At 40.8% G+C, this 22669-nt stretch overlaps 1 protein-coding gene across 1 annotated transcript in view; it reads right to left on the bottom strand.

Annotated features, from left to right (window-relative positions):
* The window catches only part of RAB31 (RAB31, member RAS oncogene family), a gene marked incomplete at its 5' end in the record, with an annotated part of 33205 nt that overhangs the window by 2939 nt on the left and 7597 nt on the right, over window positions 1-22669 (bottom strand). The window contains 4 exon segments of the mRNA XM_010193658.1: window positions 8816-8925; window positions 13682-13788; window positions 15634-15662; window positions 15665-15701. Of these exon segments, the coding sequence (XP_010191960.1) occupies window positions 8816-8925; window positions 13682-13788; window positions 15634-15662; window positions 15665-15701 (283 nt within the window).

Genomic DNA, 22669 nt, shown 5'->3' with positions numbered 1-22669 from the left:
CACAGATGCTGTGACAGAGAAAGGTTTCAGCAGCAGCAGAAGAGTAAAGACCAGCAGTGAAATGCTGAGCCTGCACCAATACTTCCTGCTTCTAAACCAGCTCAATCACTGTTGTTACCTAAAAGCACTGCATTCATCGCATCTTGTCGTTCAGCTCTTGATAAATATGGCATCAATATTGCTGACACCAACTCAAATATAGCTGGCACTGAGTCAGGATCAACAGAGGTCATAAACTGAATTACTGTAGAAAGTGTATCTCACTGGCATACATAATCTGTGCCAGAAAAATAAAAGATACCCATGTATTAGACAACCTAGAGCACCGTTAATTTATGCTATTTCTTTCACACAGTTGATGTCACAAAGGATCAGCAGTCCCCTGACAGCCAGCCCAGCAACTCTCCTGCTGAAGAAACAGATTAAGAAAATTCCTCTTCAGACCAAATACTGCTCTGTTAAGACAGAGTCAGCTCAAAAGGTCCAGGAGAGATTGAACTCTTCTGTTGCTTAACTTAAAGATTATGAACTACACAACAAATAAAGTCTTTTCTCCATTTTACAGAGCCAGACACAACTAGCCAGCTTGCCAAAGACCACAGACAGCACATTTTAGGATTCCAGATGAAACGGTCAATCCCACAGAAAAAAACACATACACATACATTTATCTAAGAACTCTGCAGCTGAACTGGGGAAATGAAGAACTTGGGGATATACAACTACTGAGGCAGTACAGAAGTTCCATATGGTTCCCATTGCTGATATTTCTATGGCATGAGGTTCACTGACTGCAATTTAAAAATTAGATTTTACACTTGTATTTAATTAAATATCTGATTATATATATATTGTTTTCATTTCACTAATGCTTTATGCAACAAAACTTTGTAAACATGCACCTCTACACATTCTTGCAGGGGTCCTGGTGTCCTCCATGATCTCATTCCAGCAAACACACCATGGCGTGTAGAACAATGTCACAAGAGACTGCTCAAATGTAGGGTTACAGAAACTCTCATGGTTCTGAAGTGAACCATCCAGGTTAACAGGTGGGAAGCACTAAATCAATTGTATCTCCTCCTTCCTGGCACATTTGAGCTGGGCTGAGGCAGTCCAGGATGGAGGTCAGAGTCTTCTCCAATGCCTGGTGGAGTTCCAGACTCCTGCTACTGAATCTGAGACTTAATGTAAAGAGATTAATCGGCACACTGGGAGTTGCTGTTCGGAGAGTGCCAGAGGCAAAGAGATTGGGAAATGGGAGGGTGGGACAAGAGGTAAACAAAATGGGAAGGGAGGAAAATTAGAACTGGAGCAGGAAAGCAAGAGAGACAACAGGGACTGGGTGACAGCTCTGTGAGGAGAACCTGAAGGCAGGCAGCTGGGGATTGCTCTGCTGCAGTTGGAAGCACGATGCATCATCACAGTAATAATAAAATCTGCTCTCTTTGTTCCTTTCTGAATGGGATGCTCCAGCTATAAGCTGTGACATCAGGCTTGGAGTTGGGCTTTTTGGGTTGGTTTGTTTGGTTTTTTTAATATGAAACTAGTTTCATCACTGACCTATACAAGACTGTGTGAAAGGCTGGAAACCTGGAAGTTGAATGTAAGGAAAAAAAACCCCAACTGGTTACCATGCTGAAGGGACAAACACAACAGTGCACTGAACAGATACTCATTTAGTGTGTAGGGGAAAGGAAAATGGATGTGATCAACCTGAGCTGGCACATCCGGATGATGAAGGCCAAGTCCAAAAGATGCCCAGTTCTACTGTCTAACACAACTACAATTCTGCTATGGCCGAGAGGCAAGACACCACAGTGCTTCATGGTGGTTTTCTGTGTGTTTCTCCCACCTGTCCTCTTTCTGAAAATTGTGTACAACTTCATTTTTAGGAGGCTGGAGAAAGAGGATATTTTTATTACTATAGGATGCAAAATCCATTTCACCCTGCTCCAGAGCAGCAGCCTGAGAGCCACCATAGCATCCTGATGACATGACTGCCGTGGCTCACCTAAGAAAAGCTAAACTTCTTCAAGCAGCAGTACAACATTTACACAATGGCCAGAATGTCCTAAAATTGCTAGCCGTATCACAGCACAGTGAGTCCCTACAAAGTACTGCTCTCTATAAACCTCATTACTAAAGCATGGCCACCAGCGAAGGCATGGCAGAATGAAGACTTTCTGCACCTGTAGGACTTATGACAGTGACACTTCTTATGTCCCCAAAGCCTTTCATCCTTTTAAACCAGTTTCACTGGTATTTTAGAAGTTCCCCATGTTTCTCATGGTTTATGAAGCTTGGCCCACTAGTCAGTCTCTGGTTGCTTTTTCTCCTCCATTCTTGCAGTGAAGCAGGATTTCCCCCATTGACACACTGTTTACTTCATGTTGCAAGTTTTCATGCAAGACAAAACATATTTACAATAAAGGATATTGCATAACTAAACACAGTTAAGTTGCAATTATTTTATTACTCCTAATAACATATCTAATAGCATCTCCATGGAAGCAAAAAAAAAGTTGGTTGGTTGTTTTTTAAACAAAAGCATAGAATGCTGACACTGAAGTCTGTGCTAGGGGAAGCAGTAATACAACCAGATTTTGCTCATTTAATTAAAAACTGCAGAAAAAAATATTTAAATCTTGCATGCATCAAAGTAAACAACAGAATGCCTAATGACTTTAATTACTAAGAGATGCAACCTTGGCTTGAGGACCTGTTGTAATTAACTTGGGGCTGTTCTGGTTTATTTACTAGTTTATATTGAAAAGCTTGCCTGCGGTTGGAGAGAAATCCAGATCCTCACAAGTTTAAGACTAGTACAAAGGCCAGTAAGTTTTGTTTAATTTATTAAAATTTGAGAGGAAAAAGGAGAACTAATCCTAGAAATAAAGGGAGAATAAACTGTAAAGAATATAATCTCAAACATTTATAAGTTAGGACAATGTTTTTCCATCCTTTCACAGAGCGTTCATAGGTGAACATTGCCTACAAAAATTCAGTTATGAGCTTGGGCTGCCTTAAAAATAGCATGTGTGAATTGTTCTGTAACATAAATGCACTCGCTTTTCTTAAAATGTCTTTCATAAATCTCTTCAAAGTAGTTCCTAGATATCCAAAGATCTGCAGATAACAGGTTGAAAACCACAGTACTTTTCATTTACAATGCTAGAAAATTGTCCTGCAATTCCACCCAAGTCCACCTGAATAAGGGCAAACATCAAATGTCCACTGGAAAGGATCCCTCCCCCTTCCACAGACAAACATTTCACACATTCCTCTCTAGTTTGTCCAGTATACAACTGGTTAAAATGTAAACTCTAGAAGTTGTTTGGGGGGGGGCGGTTTGTTTGTTTTTAATCTCCTAGTATTTCTAGGAAACAAGTATTTGGGTTACATTAAATATTCAATATATGAGCTGCTGGCAAGGCGTCAGAAAATCAATAGCTTCATGCATTTATAACTGAGCATTTACCAAATCAAAGGTTGTATCCTGAGACAGAAACTCTCTGCTCTAATTAGGAAAAAGCCTTGTCTAGGAAGAGCATCCTTATCTGGATTTTTTTAAAACATCAGCCTGCCTCTCTTCCCTGTAGTACTAGCATCAATAAGACCGAGTGTGCTAATAACTCTTTACATACTTTCCATAGAGCAATTCTGATTATTTTATTCCTCACTTCCCTCTCATCCTCAATAGAAGATGCTGAAACGCTTCAATCTTGCCCCCTTTCATACCACACCAGTCCTTAGCATTTGCCAGATGTCAAAAAATAACGCATACCCATCATTTATTTTAGTTTGTTTAAGCACAAGTTTATTTCATATTTCACTTGGCTAGATATTCTTCAATGGATTACTCATCTGTTTACCTTTGGACCTACTGATGCAGCCTGGTATTAACCTGGGAGGTATTGGCTCAGCTCTATCATTTAGAGGACAGCTTTCCTGTAATCTTCTCCTTCCCATCTGGGGCACCTTCACACTCAGGTAACAGGCAACACACACAGGAGGCTGAAGAGTAACAGCTGGGCGTGCACTAGATTGGAATAAGGTAACTAAGGCTTATTTGTGCTGTTAAATGAACGGGTGTCTGAAAATTGCACGGGTGTGTTTGCTACTAAATGACAACACACTTGGGGCTGCTTGTTTAGTCACTGAAAACCAGCCGGTTTTAATGGGTAAGCTGCCTTCCCAGGCACAAGCAGTGGTCACTGGATTAAAGCCCCACAACCAAGAAGGGGCAATACAAAACTGGCATGACCCCCTGCACAGGGACAACTTTATAGTGTATTATACTGCTACTGTATAATACATTCCTGGCATTTTTGCTGCTGCTAAAGTATAAACCAGCGACAAGGAGCTGCTGTGCCTATGATTCTTCTAAGGCTGGGAATTAAAAATTAATAACATTTGATCCTATAGACACTCAGCTATTAGAAAAGAACTACTGGAACACACGTAAAGCCACTATAAGCTTAAGTTCTTTTTAAAGTCAAAAGCCTTTCAAGAAAGACATTGGAAAAACTTTAGCCAGAGTTGGGAATACACAATGTACTAAAAATATTCTTTTCTTGTTTACAGAGAAATAAAACAGCCACGTGATGTTTCCCAGTCATAACAAGCCTTCAGTCAGGCGCTGCTAAATGTAAGCAGGGTAAGCACAGTGGCTCACCATCTGAAACCACACGGGTACGACAGCCAGCCAGGAGCTGCGTCCCATTACACAACTCAGTTCTCCAGCATGGAGAACACCGGCTTTTCTGACCCTTCTGCTCATCTGCCTTCTCAGCCTCATCTTCCTGAGTACAGAGTCCCTATCCTGCCAGATATGCCCCATCCTCAAAAAAATCAGAAACTTTTACTAATTCTAGTCCTTCACATCTTGTATTTCCTTGAGAAGAATTAAGGACAATGGGTTTGTGTTGAGACTGTGCTATTAAGGTATCCCTCGAAGCAGTCAAATCCTCAAATCCTGAGAGAAGCTTATTTTAAAAAATCTTTTTAAAATAGTGTAATGTAATAACCTTAAAAATGAAGCAATCTGTCTATAATTTGTATAATTTCTCCAAGATTTATCTGGTTGTCAGCATAACTTCCCAGTTCCCCTTTTATTTTCTGCCTTCTTTATATCATTATGTTGAGTAATTTTTTCCCATTATACTATTTCACTCCGTTCACAACATTTTCCCTGAAAAAGAGACAGTTGTTAGACACCTTAGGAAGGAAAAATGATTATGTTAAAATACCCCTGGGAAATGAAAAGCACAAGCAAGCATGAGGTAAATTTTTTAGCTAAATTAAAATGTACTCTACCCTTTCTGTTTGGGCTATCAATTTCAAGAAGGTTTTCAACAAAGAAATTCTCCATGCACGTTGGAGTATCTTTCCAAATCCAGGCTGTAAAATAGGCAATACAAAGTCTACCTACAAGATCCAAGGTAAACAGAAGCTGCTGTCTCCCCATTTGGAGGCTCCATGGGGAGTTGCCCCATGCCCTTCCACAGTAGCACAGAGAGAAGGGCACGAACTCTCGGGCAGCATGAAAGCAAAACGAAAGCTGCAGCATGACTCCTAGGGTGCCACGCAAATAAAATCAGTCAACAGAGTACAAGGCATGGCCACAGAGGGACTTCATACACTGAAAAGGCAGAAATGCTGCCACGCAACTTAGGGACAGACAGACTTTTTTGGAAACTGCACAAAGACTGAAGTGATGTAAAACATCTGAAAGGTATCCATACTCTCTGCCCAGGCACAATCATACTAATTAATTCTCCTGCTAATTAAGCATTTTTCATTTGGTTTCCACCGTATTTCTATAAACATACACTCCCAACTCTCCTTTCTCTCCGCTGAGTACTTTATAAGGTCACGAGTACATCCACTGAGACCAAATACTTCTATATATAGAAATAATTGCCAGTGGAATTAAGTGCACTTGCCTGGGTATCTAGTCCATACTAAACTTAATTTAGCTGATTTTCCTCGTCTATTATATCCATTATTAGGGACAGTGCATGCTGCCAGCTGCAGCATTGCCTATCAAAGACGGAAACTAATTATCCAATTACGTGGCAAGGATGAGTTCCTCCACAAGAACATTCACAACAATCACACATAGACAATCAAGTAAACTACCACAGGGAAGAACCAGTTCCTCCAGCCAGCCATGTTACACACTCCTCCTTTCTTAAAGAAGGTGAAAGAAAGGCAGTGTATTCTAGGAATATTAGTTCTCGTTAACCATTTCAAATACATCCCATGCAAGTGAAGCAAACACTTGAGCAGGCCCTGACTCAAGGCAATGCATGGTAGATAAAATGAGCTGACTATAAATATGTGAAATAAAAAAAAAATGAAGACTTTTAGGATATTAAAAAAATTAAGACTTTCAGGAAATAAAGTTGAATTTCTGGACATGCTGTCTCCTAGGCCTCTGCACCCCAAAACAGGATTCAGAGAGAGGAGGAACCACTGATAGCGGGAGAGGATGGAGTCACGGAGCTCTTAAGAAATTTCAACTCATACAAGCCTGAGGATCACAGAATCACAGAATATTAGGAGTTGGAAGGGACCTCGAAAGAACATCCAGTCCAACCCCCCTGCCAGAGCAGGATCACCTAGACTAGGTCACACAGGAACACATTCAGGCGGGTTTTGAATGTCTACAGAGAAGGAGACTCCACAACCTCTCTGGCAGCCTGTTTCAGTGCTCCGTAAACCATACAGTAAAAAAGTTTTTCCTTATGTTCAGATTGAACCTCCTATGCTTCAGCTTGCTCCCACTGCCCCTTGTCCTATCACTTAACATCACAGAGAAGAGCCTGGCTCCTTCCTCCTGACACTTGCCCTTTACAAATTTATAAACATTAATGAGGTCACCCCTCAGCCTCTTCTGAGACTGAGGATGCAGAGGGAGAAAGCCAATGTCGCTGCAAGGCCGTTCTTTCTCATCCCTATCGTTTTTGAAAGGTTGTGGAGAATGAGGGAGGTCCCCTATGACTAAAGAAAGTTGAATGTTATATATGTCTTTGAAAAGGGCAATAGCAAGCTATGGATTTACAGGCTGGTTGGCCTCACTCTGCTTCCTAGGAAAACTACAGAGCAAATCCTCTCAGAAGCTGCTTCTGAGCACATGAAGGTGAAGAAGGTGACTGGAACCAGTGAGCATGGACCTTCCAAGGGTAAATCATGTCCAACCAACCTAGTTGGTTACACTAACCCTCAATTATAGTGTAACTGGATCTGTGACTGAGGGAGAGCATTTCTCCTACAGCATCCTGGTATATCAAAGTGGGGATGTTACAATCCAGATAGGTAGACTGTTAGCTGTGTGAAAAATTTACTTAAAGGGCAGTGGTTAATAGTAAGTATTTACCTGGAGGCCAGTTACGAGTGCTAATTACCTTGCTTACCTTTAATCAGTGGCCTGAAGGAGGAAACATTATGCACCCACTTCAAGCTCAGATGATACCCAACTCAGAGGTGCATTCAAACCCCTTGAGGCCCTTGTTTAGAGGGCCTTAGGCTGAAGGGAGGAATGGGCCAACAGGACCCTTATATGGTTCAGAAAGGACAAATGCCAAGTCCTGCTCATGGGAAGGAAGAGCCCCTGGCTATGAGAGAGGCTGGGAAGTGGCTTGCCTGGGAAGCAGCTCTGCCAAAAAAGACCTGAGGGTAGCAAGGTGAGCATGAGTCAGCAGCGTCCCCTGGCAGCAAAGATGGCCAACAGCACTCTAAGCCATACCAACAAGAGACACTAGGTGAAGTGGTTAACCCCTTCTAGATACAGTTTAAAACAATCTGGGTAACGCATCCAGTTTTGGGCCCCACAATAGAAGGAAAATGTTGACAGAACTGGTGGAAGCTCAGAGAAGGGCCACCAAGACAGTCAGGGGGCTGAAGCACTTGCCTTGTGAAGAAGAGCTGGGGAAATGGGGCCTGTTTGGCCTGGAGATGAGATGGCTTTGGGGGACAGCAAAGCCACCTGTCAGTACCTATTGGGAGGGCTGCTAAGAAGACAGAGCCAGGCTCATTGCTGAGGTGCATCCAGGACAACATGCGATGGTGGCCACAAACTGAATCAGGAGAGGTTCTGACTTGATACACCGATGGGGATGCCACTGTGAGGACTATTTAAACACTGGGCCCGGCTGCCCAGAGAGGTTGTAGAATCTCTGCTCTTGGGTCCAGCCAGACAAGGACCTGAGCAACCTGCTCCTAATTCACTATCATGTCTGCTTTGAGCAAGAAGTTGCACTGAAGACTTCCTCAGGTCCCTTCCAGCCCACAAGGTCCTTACCACTTGCAGCCAGAGACCAGAACTAGAAGCCCTAGAAGGCAAACTGAACAAGACAATTTTCGTCTCCTCTGTATCATCTTGTTTAAGAGATCTGGAGAGAATTTATTGTTTTTACTGGATTCCACTGGAATGACTATTTTCTACTTATCAGAGCCCTCCAGGCACATTTTTCAACATTTAAGTTTTTATCAACATGATGATAAGATCAACAGTATCACCTCTACAGCAGACTTGGTCTGAAACAGAAGATGTGACCCAGGTCAGGATTTATATACAGCTTTAGAAGGAATATGCTTACCCCTTATCTACTTTGTTTTGCTCTGGTGTATTTAATGTAATTCTTAGTTTACATCTGCATAAACAGCAGCCATACTACTGACCCAGTGGATTTCTTGATGTCCTTGAGAAAGAAGTTTTTAGACCCCAAACAGACAGCTATTTTCAGAAGACCTCCAAATAATCACAATTAAATACGTAAGTAAATAAATAAAGGGAGCATTTACTTACTTATTCCTTGAAAAAGTTCTTCAATGTTAACAGCATTCTTTGCACTGGTTTCAACAACAATTGCACCTATAGATTCTGCATATTCTTTGGCATCCTTCATAGGAACCTCCCTACAATTAAATTAAATAAAAATAAAATAAACCAAATTTTCAAAAAATCATTTCATTTTGGGGAAAAAATAATACCTCAAACACATTAGCATGCTCTTCTTCCCTGCAAAAGTAGTACTATCTTTCTTATTATATTGCATTTAGATAACATTATTCAAAATATCAAAATTTCACCATTGATCAATCTGCAGTTTTCTTCAACTTGCTGCTGAATCCATGCCTTGAAAAAAGAAAGATAATTTAAATGACAACCCCATTTGTTTGGTTGTTTTTTTTAAACTTGATCCTGGTAAGAAAAGCACTAAACAAAAGACATACAACTCTGCTGATCCAGGCAGCAATCAGCACTGTGCACACCAAGTGTTCAAACAAGACAGGAGAAGACTGTTGTGGAAGAAAATGATAAAAGCACCGTCTATCTACGTGTTTGCAAGCAGCAAGAAAACAAGAGAGATTCTGAAAGAAATATGAAAGCCACTGACTTCAAGCATGTTGGCAAGAGCAATCTGAGAGCACCAGATTCACTGGGGAAAGACCCCGGTTCTGTGCCTCATCACCAAAGCAACACCATCTTAAAATCACTGGTAGAACACCCTCATTTTGTAGCCAATACTTCACATGCCAGAAGCTGATAAATGCAGTTTACAACATGCAAGAGCTCTGCTTGAGACACAAAACAAGCCTCACGCTGACCTTGTATCTGCCAGAGCCAAGTGGCAGCACTGAATCTGCCTGTGTCCGCTGGTGTTCATAACCATCTCTGTCCCTGGTTTTTGAGCAACAGCTCAGAATCAGAGACTGAACAGGTTAACAGGTACCCAAGGTATGCCCCATCAGGGAAGCACACATTGAAACACCAGGCTGCCAGCACTGCTTTTGTTCCAGTTGTTCACTACATCAACTGGTGGGTTTTGTGTAGCTTTATAGCTGTCTGTTGCATATGCAGAATTTGCACCAACTCCTTCACTCCGCAGCTCTGATGTACTAATCCAGAGATTCCTCATAGAATTTCCTCCTGGTATAAGTGCCTTTAACAGAAGGTACCTAGGTGGGATCATAGCAATGCAATTTCACAATTAGCTTATGAAAGTATATATTTTAAATAAATCAGATCATCTGCTCGTGGGAAACATGCAGAGAGGCAGAGTAATTGCCTGATTTATTACAAATAGTTTTCAAAATATTAGCCTGCAATTCCAGCATCTGGATTCAGAGCTTGTTTCCATTACTTGCTTCTTTGTATTACACATCTTTTTATTGCGGAAGACACAGGGAAGGCAGCATTTTCCTTACTATTTCTGAAATGGCACCTTGCCCTTTATTATGAAAGGTACCACCATCTGCAGATGGCCTGGGAGATAAGAAAAAAGGAACTTAACTATGTAATTTAATATTCAAACGACAGTAAAGGAGGAAATTTGAGAGCATGGGGTTATGCAACTTGCTTTAATTTTGATGAGAAAGAAAACTTCAGGAATCAAGAAAAAGGTAAAACAGTAGTAAGTGACAATATTCCAAGGAAGTGTCACAAAACTTCTTAGCCTTCTCTAATGACATTTTTAAAGGAAGCCTATAAACATCCACAGCACATGGGCAATAAGCATCATGCCACCCAGTGCTGCTGGCACCGAGAAGGCTGCATACACCAAGTGGAGTTACCATAATATGTATATCAACATTGCTAAGATGCTACCTTGCCAAAAAGGCAAAGCACAAATGCTTGAACTCTAAGCCAAGAGATGAATACACACAAGACAAGGTGAAGAGAGAAGGCGGCAAGAACCATCAATGGAGCATTGAGAAAGTGTTATAGCAGGGCTATAGAGAAAGTTGGAGGAATACTTCAATTGCAGGAATACTTTCAGTTATTTCATTTCATCCTTTAAAAATTGTTCAATTGATTCAATCTCTCTTGAGATTTTCTGAATAATTACTAAATAAGGAAATATTCTGGATGCATAAAGGGAAGATCTGAGCATAAAATTCTGCTGAATTCACTTAACCAAGGATCTGGCAATTTCCAGTGAGCACAATTTTTGAAGAAGGTACACCATATTTTTAGGGAAGTAAACACTTCTTAGTTGCTGTTATGACTACTGACTTCTGTAATGCTCAAAAAATATTTCGGACACTTACAGCATTTTAACACTGAAGTCTCAGCTCCTGCTTTTGAAACTACTTTTTAATGACCTGTCAAAAGGACAGGACATGTATATCAGAAGGAAAAGTCCATTACTATTACTTAGAAGTATGCCAAACATTCAACAGTACTAGAGTTGACAGTACTATACAAAGATGAAGATTTATACTAAACAAAATTGCCTACCTGTAGAAATTCCCTCAAAGCAGAAAATAAATTTACTTCAACAGAGTGCCAAAAACTGCTGATAGCCTATTAACAACACTGAGAAAAGCAGCATGACCCCTGAGTGTCCCAAATCCATCCTGGCAGCTCAAAACCAAATTTTAGATGCTAAATGAGGAGGGTAACATGGTCAATGATTATGAGAAATAGGGCCTGTCTTTCCCCAAAGGAAGATTATCAGTTCTTATTGCTTCCATTCATTCCTCCTTACATTATCTCCTACACTCAGAGAGATGGCAGAATCAAATCAACTTGAACTGGGTCGAATTGTCCTCCCTTGCATCTATTTACGTCGGTGTTAAAAGCAGCTGCCTCTCTGATATCCAGCAAAACATCTGCCAAAAGTTCTACAAAACCAAAGAGAGATGCCAAAAATGCATACAAACAGCAGCTTGCCTCTGTGCGCTCACATTATCTTATTTTCAAATTCTCTGTGCCCAAAGGCATGTGCATTTTGTACTCATTGGAAACAATCTGATAAATTGGTGACACATTTCATCTAAAATCATTTTTACTGAAGTAAATTTGGAAACACAAAGCAGCCAGGGAACACATACAGCTGCATGCACTGCATAAATAATCAGATTTCTGGAAGAACTGTGAAAACATCTCACGTATGAGATAGTCTGCTCTCCATTTTTCCATCAAAATCTCTTTAACTGGACATCACTGGATGACTTTAGAAAGGAAAAAGAATAAGAGACATTAGCTCATGGAGGACAATGAGGACCATGCAAACATCGGAACATTTTGTGATCAGCCATCAGTAAAGAGCAAGTAGTGTTTGAGAATGATGTGGTGGGAAGATCCCAGTCGCTCTGTGAGGAACATCACTATTCTCACACCATTTCTGGGGTTCAGGTTTTTTTCATGTCCTCAGGTTAACCTGCCTCTGGTAGAACAGCATTTAAAAGCTTGCTGCCATGGCAAATGCTACCAAAAGCAGGGGGAGGGCTACTTATGGATTCGTTTGCAAACCGTGCCATTTGTCACAATCTCCAAATTTATTACCCTTGATTTAATCAGGCTATTGTATTGCTGGGAACACTTAAGCAATAAATTTAAAAGTGACTCTCTGGGCAACTGAAAACCCCTATCTGTGCTAACTGGTTTTTCGTTTTAATTTTATAATCATCCTTTCATCCTTTTTTTTTCCTACTCCATATTTGGAAACCTTTTAGTTTTGTCTTATAGGGCTCAGTTTTACCATGCTGACAAGCATATCACAACGACATGTAGGAGATGCCAATATGCTATTTGTGTCCCCAGTTCTTAGCCCAACAGAAACCAGGATTTTCCTAGCATCAGGACTTTTTCAGGTCTTACAGAAAGCAGTGATTCACAGTTTTGTGTCACTTCATGGCTGACGGCGCACACACACACACAGAGGAAAAAATACAAACCCCAAAGCAACCGACAAAACAAAAAACCCTACAAGAAGTGCCACACAGGTCTGATCTTTGTATATGCCTTGATTCAGTAAAGCACTGCAACACTTGCTGGAAGTTACACACGTACTTCAGGGTTCTGGTGAACCTGGGCTAAAGTAATGATTATAAAACAGGTGGGTATATTTGAATAACCATGAGAGCATATGAAGTCCTAAGAGGAAAGCATCAAATACAGCTACTGAGTCAACCCATAGTCAAAGCAAGAAATGAGAGTCATGGACTGACACAAAGGAACACCACTGGACAGCAGAATGTGCTTTCATTTCCAAAACGGATAAATGCAAATCCAAAATAGAGCTAACAAGCAAAAGAGAGGCTCTAGCTTCACTCTTGTCCCAAATAGCAACACCTTGGCTCTTTTGTGGGATGGCAGATTCAACCTTCCCCTCTTTTACCTAGGAGGTTCTTTGCTTCACGCAGGTGACAGGTTTTACTTGAGGTTACACTACTAAAAAAACCTCAAAACTGCACCTTCCACATCCCGTATTATGGGACAGCTTCAGTTGTTGCAAAGTGCACAGCGCAAGTTCTCAAAGCTTTGCTGTGAATAACATTATTCTACCTCATATTCTACCTCCACCATCCTTCTGGCTTTACATTGCTGGTTTTGCTCATCACTTAATACCTTCTGCACCTTTTAACATGAATGGAAGGAGAAAAAAACCAGATAGTTATTTCCCATTCCCAGCGATTCAGCAGCCAAAGGGTGTAGATTGTACAAATACACAGAAAGTGCAGTAAGAGGCTAAAAAAAAAAAGTACACAATTTAAGTTGTGCTGCTGGTGAGGTTGTACATTGGTAGAACCACTGGTGTTAGGCGAGACTCAATACAGCTGACCAAAATTATATTCCACTGTAACAGCAAAACAATTGGTTATCTGAAGGAAGGAAACAGTACAGTTACTGCAATCAAAGCAGCAACAAAAATGGACACGTTACCTGATATCAGAAAGATCACATTTGTTTCCAGCGATGGCCATTACAATGTTTTCAGGACCATGCTCTTTTAGTTCTTTCACCCATTTCTTCAAAGTATGAAATGAATCCTACATCAGATAAATAAAAAATAAGCTAACAGCCTAGAACCCGTTTATGTATTTCCTTATTTTTTTAATTCAGAGGAACACAGCTTTAACAGTAGTAATGCAATAATAATTGTATAGATCACAAGACTAGAAGATTGCTATATCTACATAATCTGCTTTTCAAACTTTAGGTCACAAGACTTCCCCAAATTAATTCTTGAACTTGGACACTTCCCCCTTTGCCCCTGCCCCAAGCAGCACTGAATGTTTTTCTTAAATTTTCAGTGATGAAGAAACTACCGCAGCTCTTTTAAGTTTGGCTAGTAGCTCATTTCCTTCACTTTTAATGTGAGCTTCCTTTGTCTAATTTCAACTTCTGCCCATTAGATTACCATCTCAACCACTGTCATGTTTTTGATAACTTCCAGGAGAGCTTTCACAGTGACCCCTTCCCCCCCCCATCTCCAGATCTGTGACCTGGGAAACCTCAATTTACTCATTATGAAACCAAAGAGACAGGTGACAATTCACTTGGCTTTTTCCCTCCAAGTACAAAATTCAAACACTTTTTGATGCTACCCACTTTTTAATAGTAAGTTTTCTATTTCTTTACAGTAATGAAATAATAGCATTTAAACCACTTTTCTTCCTGGAGACTGTAATTATAATGAATGGTTGAAATTATTACTAAAACTCAAAGTGAGTTCCCAAATATATTATAAATCATTTTTCCCCTTCGGAAAAGCACATAAGAGTTGTGTCTAAATCAGCAATGGCTGTATCAGTATCACTGAAGGGAAAGCCCTACCAGTCATTTGGGAAAAAACCCACCCATTCTGCTTTAATGATGAACCCTGAATGCATCAGAAAGTGAAATACACATTGACCTTCGTCTCCTATCTTCCTCTCTTTATTCTGAGAGCTGTTCCACATAAACTGGGAGAAAGGATGGCAAAACAAACTTCTACTCTTACAGCACAAGATCAACTGTAAGATATTTAAATTAAAAGTAAGTATCAGTCCAGCACGATTCACTCTTCCTCATCTTTTCTTGGCAAAGGAAAAGAGTACCGCTGTGCAACAGCAGCCACCATCATCAGCCACAGATCGTTAAACTAATGCACCAGAGAACCAACCAAGCCCTCTCAACCTAGTAGTAAATAATTCAATTGGCAGGAAAGGAATGAAATGCTAGTGAACTGTCATGACCATCCATCCATTAATGCCTCTCTAACTCAGCTTTAGCAGCAGGGGGTTCTTTCAAAAGCAGTGGAAGACGCTCTTGGCTAGAGCCTTCCAGCCTCCTCTGCCCAAGAAATGAGCAGGAGCAGTTTAGCATCTGAAAACACAATTTACATTCCAAATGAATAATGTTGAGACAAAAGGTCAGCAACTTATTATTTCATTACTAGTTTCACAGTCCCACAATGCAAACATGAGATTATATGCTTAGTTAAAAATAATTAATTTTCAAATTACTCTATGAAAGCAACTTAATTTCTGCGCAGTTGATAAAGCAGCCGGCTGCGTTTTGTAGTAAAAATTCAATTCCCTACAGAGAACACAGGTGGTGGTGGTCAGAGTGGGTATTGCAGGATACTGTCCTACCTACTTAGCTAGAGGAAACCCAAAGAAACTTTGACAAAATGCAGTCTCCAACCTCTTGTTTAGATGAAGTTTAAACAGCACAGAAGCAGGACTTTATTTTTTTTTAAGGCAGTTGGACACCTCCATCTAAATCTACACAAACTACTGAAGCAGATAAATCCCACTGACGTGAACGGGGATTAACAGAGTTGGTTTTAAGTCCAACTCTGGCCCAAGCAGAGGAGTTGACACAGGCAAAAAGCATGCAGAAGGTCTTACCTGTTTGGTGATATCATAAACTATCACGTTGCTGAACCTCGGTAGTACATTGGAGCCAGGGAATGAAACTGTTAAAACATAACCACCCCAACAAAAAATGCCATTAATAGATCAGAATTATCACACACTTTGTCAGGTCAAAGACTTGTCATGGCAGGACCACTGACTTTCTTTCATCCCATAGAGAACAGACCTCTTCAGTGGCTGACCATCTCTAATTTTCCCTAAGTGACAAGGAAGCAGAGCTCCCTTACCTCCTGCTGTTATTTATCCAACTGGATTTATGCAATGAGCACTTACTGGTTCAGTGCATCTTTTCCACTGTGGGGGATGGACTCTGAGGACAAGTATTGACATGAAGATCACCTACTCTTGGAGACCTAATCTGACAACTCATAGACCCCTTCCCCTGGCAAATTGCCACATTTTGTTTTGTTGTTGTAATGGACTGGAGTCAGCTTGGGTTCCAGTTTTATAAAACACTGCAAATTACTTGGATAAAATTAACTTGTCAGAAAACTCTGAACACCTGTCATGTTTACTTTTCCTATTCTGTGACAGATATTTTGGAAAAAATGGGTTCTTGCAGTTTAAGTTACTCTTCAGCTATTTGTTTCAAGGGAAACATCCTTTAAGCAATAAATGTATTTATTATAACAACAGCTTGCCAATAAACAGCATAATTTTCATTATTTACCATGACTAAGCAGCTGAATTAGAATTTCAGCTAATAATTACACAGAGAAAGGAAGTCAAAAAGCCTTTCTGCTGATTCAACTGAACTTAGTCTTAAGCAAACCAAAAATAATCTTTCTTGGAAAATACATTTAGTCTGACTGTACTCACACAGCCATGTTACACATTTTTATTTGCAATGTGATCTGCAACAGCTTCATATAAAGCCGCAGCTAATAACTGAGGTCAGCTCTTAAATCAAATGCATTATTAGGGCAGGGTATGAATCTTACAGTGAATGTGTGTGGATCCGTATGTTATGTTGCAAACCTCTGCAGATTTACTGGACACATCTTTTTCTCAGAATTGCACTGACAGACTGGGCATTTAGACCTCACAGCCTCCACATTTCTTGCTGTTTCACATGCAATTTATAAAGTGAGTTACTTGTAATACTGGTACATTTGCCAGTTTGTAAGCTATTTATCACAGATCACACGCTACAGCTCAAGGTTGATACTTTCTCTTATAACCGTAAGGATGCACAGCAGCAGTGACAGATGGTCAAGTGGTGAAGTGTTTTGGGGAGCGAGGCAGGTGGGAGAACTCATTAACAGGAGAAAACAGCAGGAAGAAGGATGAGAAAAGAAAGAGGAATCAGTCAAGAAGCATGGTCTGAAGAAAAGGGATCAGCCAAGATCCTCAGGGAGTTGGGTAAGCATGTGCCTTCCAGGCTTTTGGTGTGTGGCTTTATGACTTGCATACTTAATGCAATAAATGCTTTCCAGAATTTTTAGGCTTCCAGTTCATGACAGAAATTTCAAGTGCATTAGAATAGACTAGATGAGACTATTTCACTTGCAAGAGACTACAACTATCTTCTAATCCAACTGCCTCACCAATTCAGGGCTAACCAAAAGTTAAAACAAATTATTAGGGCATTGTCCAAATGCCTCTGAAACAACGACAGGCCTGGGGCATTGACCACTTCTCTAGTAAGATTGTCCCAGTGCCACCCTCTCGTTAAAGAGATGCTCCTCAGATTCCCATGACCTTTGGTAGATGACAGAGAGAGATCCTGCCATAACATCCACTAGCTCCTTCAGAACTCTGGGATGAATCCCATCAGGCCCCATGGACTCATGAACATTCATCATCTGATACAGCCCATTCCGTACTATTTTTCACATACAGCAAATCTAGGAGGGCATCTTTCCTAGTTGGCTCACTCAGTGCCTGTGACAAGAAATTACGTCCTAAAAACTTCAAGAATTTCCAAGACCGGCTTGTCAACACATGTGTTGCATTAAAAGTAGCCTGAATATCAGGGACCCTAATTGCGGAGAACAGATCTGACCTTTCATGGTGTACACACACTCCACCCACAACTGTAAACTCCTGGAAAAAAAAAACCCAACATAACCTACACACATGCTGATTTGGTTTTTAATCTAGATTACCCGGAGTTCATGAATTCACAAAGAGCTCTCAGATAACAGTAATCACACTTCACAGGAGCCATGCAGTTAAACTTACATGCTTCAAATTCCTTTAATATTGGCCCAGAAAGCACACTGAGAACCTGAACAACATCTTGGGAGTTCCTTTCCCCTTTCTTTTAATCAGGTGACAAGAACATTTTTCATAACAGCAGAAAAATATTGCCAGTATTAGGGCCGGAAAATAAAGATAATTTAAAAAAAAAAAAACCAACACAAAAGCAAACAAACAAAAAAACCCAAACTTCCCCTCCAAACCAAAAAGCAGACCTCTTTCACTGGATCCTGGACAAGTAGAACCAGATGCAAGCTACGATTTTTCAGGTATGATTAATTTTATCTGGATTCTCAAAGCAGCTTGTCATGCATCGGATAAGCTCCTGGCTCAGCCAACAGGAAGGGGTGGGAAAGTGTGGCTGTGAAAAAGGTGGTGGGAAAGGACCACTAGAAGCCAAATTCACATCAGTTTCGAACACACATTTAAACGGCTCTGCACTTGCAGAACTACTGTGTGCACATCTGCTGGTATAGTCTACTGCCACTGATAGTTTTACTCTTTTTTTCCCCTATAATGGAAGCAATAATTATTTTAAATCAGTGCAGGTTAATATGCAGAAAAAAAGAAAACCTCTTTTGAAACATTTTTGGAGATTAATCACTTCAACAGTGTGTTGTGTTTCAGCAACAGAAACACCAAATGATGTGAAACTATGTTTGACTCCTTCTTCTATAAAGAAACATAAAAAGTGGTGATCAGAGGCGCAGTATGCGGGAGGAATGCAGTTCCCCTGCTATTTAAGACAAAATAATCTGCTTAAATATTCCAATTCCTCCAAGCTTGGAAAGAGGGAGGGCATGACCACAGCAAGCCAGGCTTGGAAAGGCAACTGCCTTTGAAAGGCACTCAGGTTCAGTAGTTCTTGTTAACATATAATTACAAACTCCCTATTCTACTGAAAATCTATTTACTTGCTCAGCTGACAGGACAGTTATTTTCTTTCATGATTCTATAGTAATATTTTAGCTGTAAGGCCTTCTAAGAGGAGAAAACATTTTGTTCATATTTGGGCATGTAGCATCAGGATTTTTTTTGTTATATCAAATTACAGATTTCATCTGGCATGTAAGTTTAGATTCCTATTTGGATAAACCTAACAGCCAATATTTCATATTTTACATTGGACAAAGTGATGAAAATGGGATTATAATGCATCTTAATGCTATTTCCTATGGTCTGTGAGGGGAAAAAGACTTTGGAACTGAAACAACTGAAAGTACATTAGTAATAACTATTATCAGTTATCACAGTATAGAATATCAAATAAAACCAAAATTAAATCCTTTTGTCATTCTTTTGTACAGTCTAACAAACAAACATCATGATATACTATGTCCCAGTCATAAGAAATCATTGTTGTCCACAAGAAAACAGGAAAAGACTCTGCTACACTGAATGAATCAAGAGAGGTTGACAAATCGTAACTCTAAGTAAGTTTCATGATCTGGCAATAGAATCAATGGATGTGTATTATGAGCGTGGATTTTCCAGTATCACAAACATACTAGTAAATATTGTGCAAATAATTATGCTTATTTGATGTGCTTTCCCCCCATCTTTTTCTTTAAATCAGTGCCCAAAAGCAAAGTCCTCTTGAAGCTTTCTCTGGCCTAATTACCTGGAAAAAGAGTCACACTAAATTAATTAAAGGAATAGAAAATACTAATGTGCACATTTTTCACCTGCCAAGGACCAAATGTGGGACAGATGCCCAAAACAAGCGACACACAAAAAAATCAGCTCACAGAATTAAATCTCAGGAGACTACCTTCTGTATCATAAATTATAGCATCTATAACCTTGATTTTATAGCTCAGTATTTCTGTATCCAGTAATTCCCAAGAAAATCAGCAAAAACAGGAGCAGTTCGAGGTTTGGCATGCAAACAGCTCTGCTTCTCAGGAAGAGATACCTAAAACGTTCGGGCAGCCATCCCTGGCTCTGCCACACAGACACCCAGGTCACAACCCCAACTTGCCGGGGAGTCAGTCCCTCTGTAACCCGCAGCCAAGAGTGGTGCTCTGGCAGATGTCACTCCTACCTGCACCCAGCAGCAGCTCACATCACCTTGGGCTAAGACTGAAACAGACTCCAAACAGCAGTCCATCAGCTCCCACCATCACCAATAACCGTATTCCTAACCCATTTCAAAAGCTGATCAAGTTCTAGCTTAAAATAGTTGGGTTTTTTTCCACAATACTTCTGCCTTTAGCTGAAACATGAATAAAGAACAGTCTTAACTTCGCCAGTCTGCTAAACCAGGCTCTTCCAGTCTAAATATAAGCCAATGGGGAGAGAGCAGAGTCTAAACACCTTTCTCTGTGCCTGGTACAGCTTCAGTGCATCTTTCCTGACTGCTGGTGACCAAGTTTGTATGCAGCACTATAGAAATAAACCAGCCTTAACCATACTTCCCCTAACATGTAACACATTTCTCATGGCTGTGTCATACACACATGAGCATTCTTGAACCAGTAAATACATTCACATGTGGCTTTCCTCCTCTGTTTTAAAAAATAAAAATCAGCATACATTTTTGTTGGGAGTCAAAAGGTACAGGGCTTGCTACTTATTTCACCCCCACCATTTTCCATTGTGTCCTTCAAGGCACTGGAAATATCTCTCGCCTTTGTATAACGAATAAACTATCATTGGCAGCTCACCTACTATGGAAATTTAGAAGTCCTGTGGCTCTCACTCAGTATCCACAAGAAGTTTGCCTATTTGCAAATACTGACCCACTTCATCACTTTTGTAGGGGGTTGATAACGTGTGAGGCTGGAGGTCATTAAACCATGCAATGCAATATTTAAGTTGTAGGAGTACATTTTCCAATTCAACAGCTAGAGTCCAGGCCAAAAGGGCCATTCAAGATATAAATAAGAAAATTACTTTACCAAAGATATGACCAAAAAAAAAAAAAATATCAATGACTTGTATAGCTGCAAGCAGACTTTTAAGACTCCTTTCCATAGAGCATGCCACACAGCGTACTACATACCTAAACAGTCGTGTAAGTACTGGTGCAAGGCTAACTGGGTTGAGAGCACTTTCCTACTTGTGCTTCTCTGCCAACACATCCACTTTGCACTTGTGGTTTACCACCTCTGCCACTAAGGCAGAAGTGAAGCTACATGCCCATTATGAAATTTCCTCTGAAAGCAGGTCCCCTTTTACTCTCAGGATCCAACCAAAAGCTACTCAACCTTTGCAACTGTACAGCCCTACAACACAGAGGAAAAATTCAGTTTTAGGTGGCAGCAAATACAAGTTCAGCATAGCCAGCATTGCTTTCATTGATTCCAGGAGTATTCTAGGATTCTGCAACCCCTCATCTAGCCAACTCACTGAAGTCAACAGAAGGTTTGCCCTTGCAAAGGGCAGAAAAATTGAACCAATCAGCTGTTAAGGAATCTACCACCTATTTAAAAGCTCTGTTGTATTTTGTTTTCTGTCTCCTGTGCATCTCATAATGGAGGGGTACATTTGGTTGCAGGTAATCTTTTCACATTTCATCTGTACTAGGCAGTACAGAATGGGGAAGAAGAAGGAAAAAACCCAGAGTAGCCATATTGCAATACTTAGAAGAGGAAAAACAAATTCAAGGGAACAGAACATAAATCACACACAAGCCATGGTAGTTAAAGTCTCTTATCCTACGTCTTATGTAATGACGACAGTTCAGAAAGCAAAACAGAGACCAAATAAATACACAGAGTAAGCAGAACCAGAGCAGTGCTCAGCAAGTGCTATACACCTTCTCACATCAAGGGCTGAATTCAACTAAGATTTTTCCATACGGTGCCTTTTCAAGCACCTGCAGGTGCACAGCAGCACAAGATTTGCTTCCTGACAGCTGTAATCATTTGATGAGATTTCCTTCCTATTCTTGAGAAGCTACTCTCTGACTAAGTATGTTGCATCTCAGTGGCCAAGACCAAGCCCCTTGGCTCCTCTCAAGGTCACAGATCCTTACTCTTTCTTTATCTGGGTGCTGTTAATGGTAAGGACAGCCACAGCTTCTGGCTTCTGCTGGCCACTTACATGCGCGGGTGGTGACAACAGCTCCGCAACTTCCTTCCCTGTCCTATTACACACACTCACCTTTCTAGACTAGGTAGACCCTCATGCACCTCAGTACCCTCACTCAGTGATCCATTCCTATACCCTCCACAGGTGATTTTAGGTGTTCTGTTTCTCCTGTCCTTGGCCCTTCCTGCCACACCATCCCCAGAAAGACCTTCAGTCCTGTCCTCAAACCCACCTGAAGCACATTCCTTCTCATGCTTTGGACACCCTCTCTTCCTACAACCCAAACCACTGAGGTTCTCATGGTGAAGAGCATGGCAGACCAGTGCCAAAAACACGTTGCTACCAGCCTGTTTAGGAGAGTGGCATTAACTGCTTCCATGGATCCAGCAAGCACACACAGGGAAAGATCCAGAGGTTGCCACTGCTGTGTCTGCATTGCATGAGCCCACTGAAGCAGTCCATGCACCATGAACAATGCCTGCTCCACAGCCTGGGAGCTTCTACTTGCCCAAATCTGAGCATTTACATGCCCCTTTCCTGTCACCTTCGAGGCAGTGGCTGCAACAAACAGAAAATCAGGGTGTGGAGAGAGGCAAAGGAAAAACCAGAAACATCAAACAGATTATCCTGACACACAAGCTTCCTGCACGAGAAGCGGCACAGGGAGGGATACTAAATTCCTGACATTCTCAGCTGGCAGAGAGCAAATGGAAAAATGTTATGCATGAATGTCGCTATCAGATACCATTCAGCATTTTATAACCTTGAGTAG

Source organism: Mesitornis unicolor, unplaced genomic scaffold (genome assembly GCF_000695765.1).
Source record: "Mesitornis unicolor isolate BGI_N332 unplaced genomic scaffold, ASM69576v1 scaffold42881, whole genome shotgun sequence".
Taxonomy (NCBI): Eukaryota; Metazoa; Chordata; class Aves; order Mesitornithiformes; family Mesitornithidae; genus Mesitornis; species Mesitornis unicolor.
This window is presented reverse-complemented; position numbering and strand designations above follow the sequence as displayed.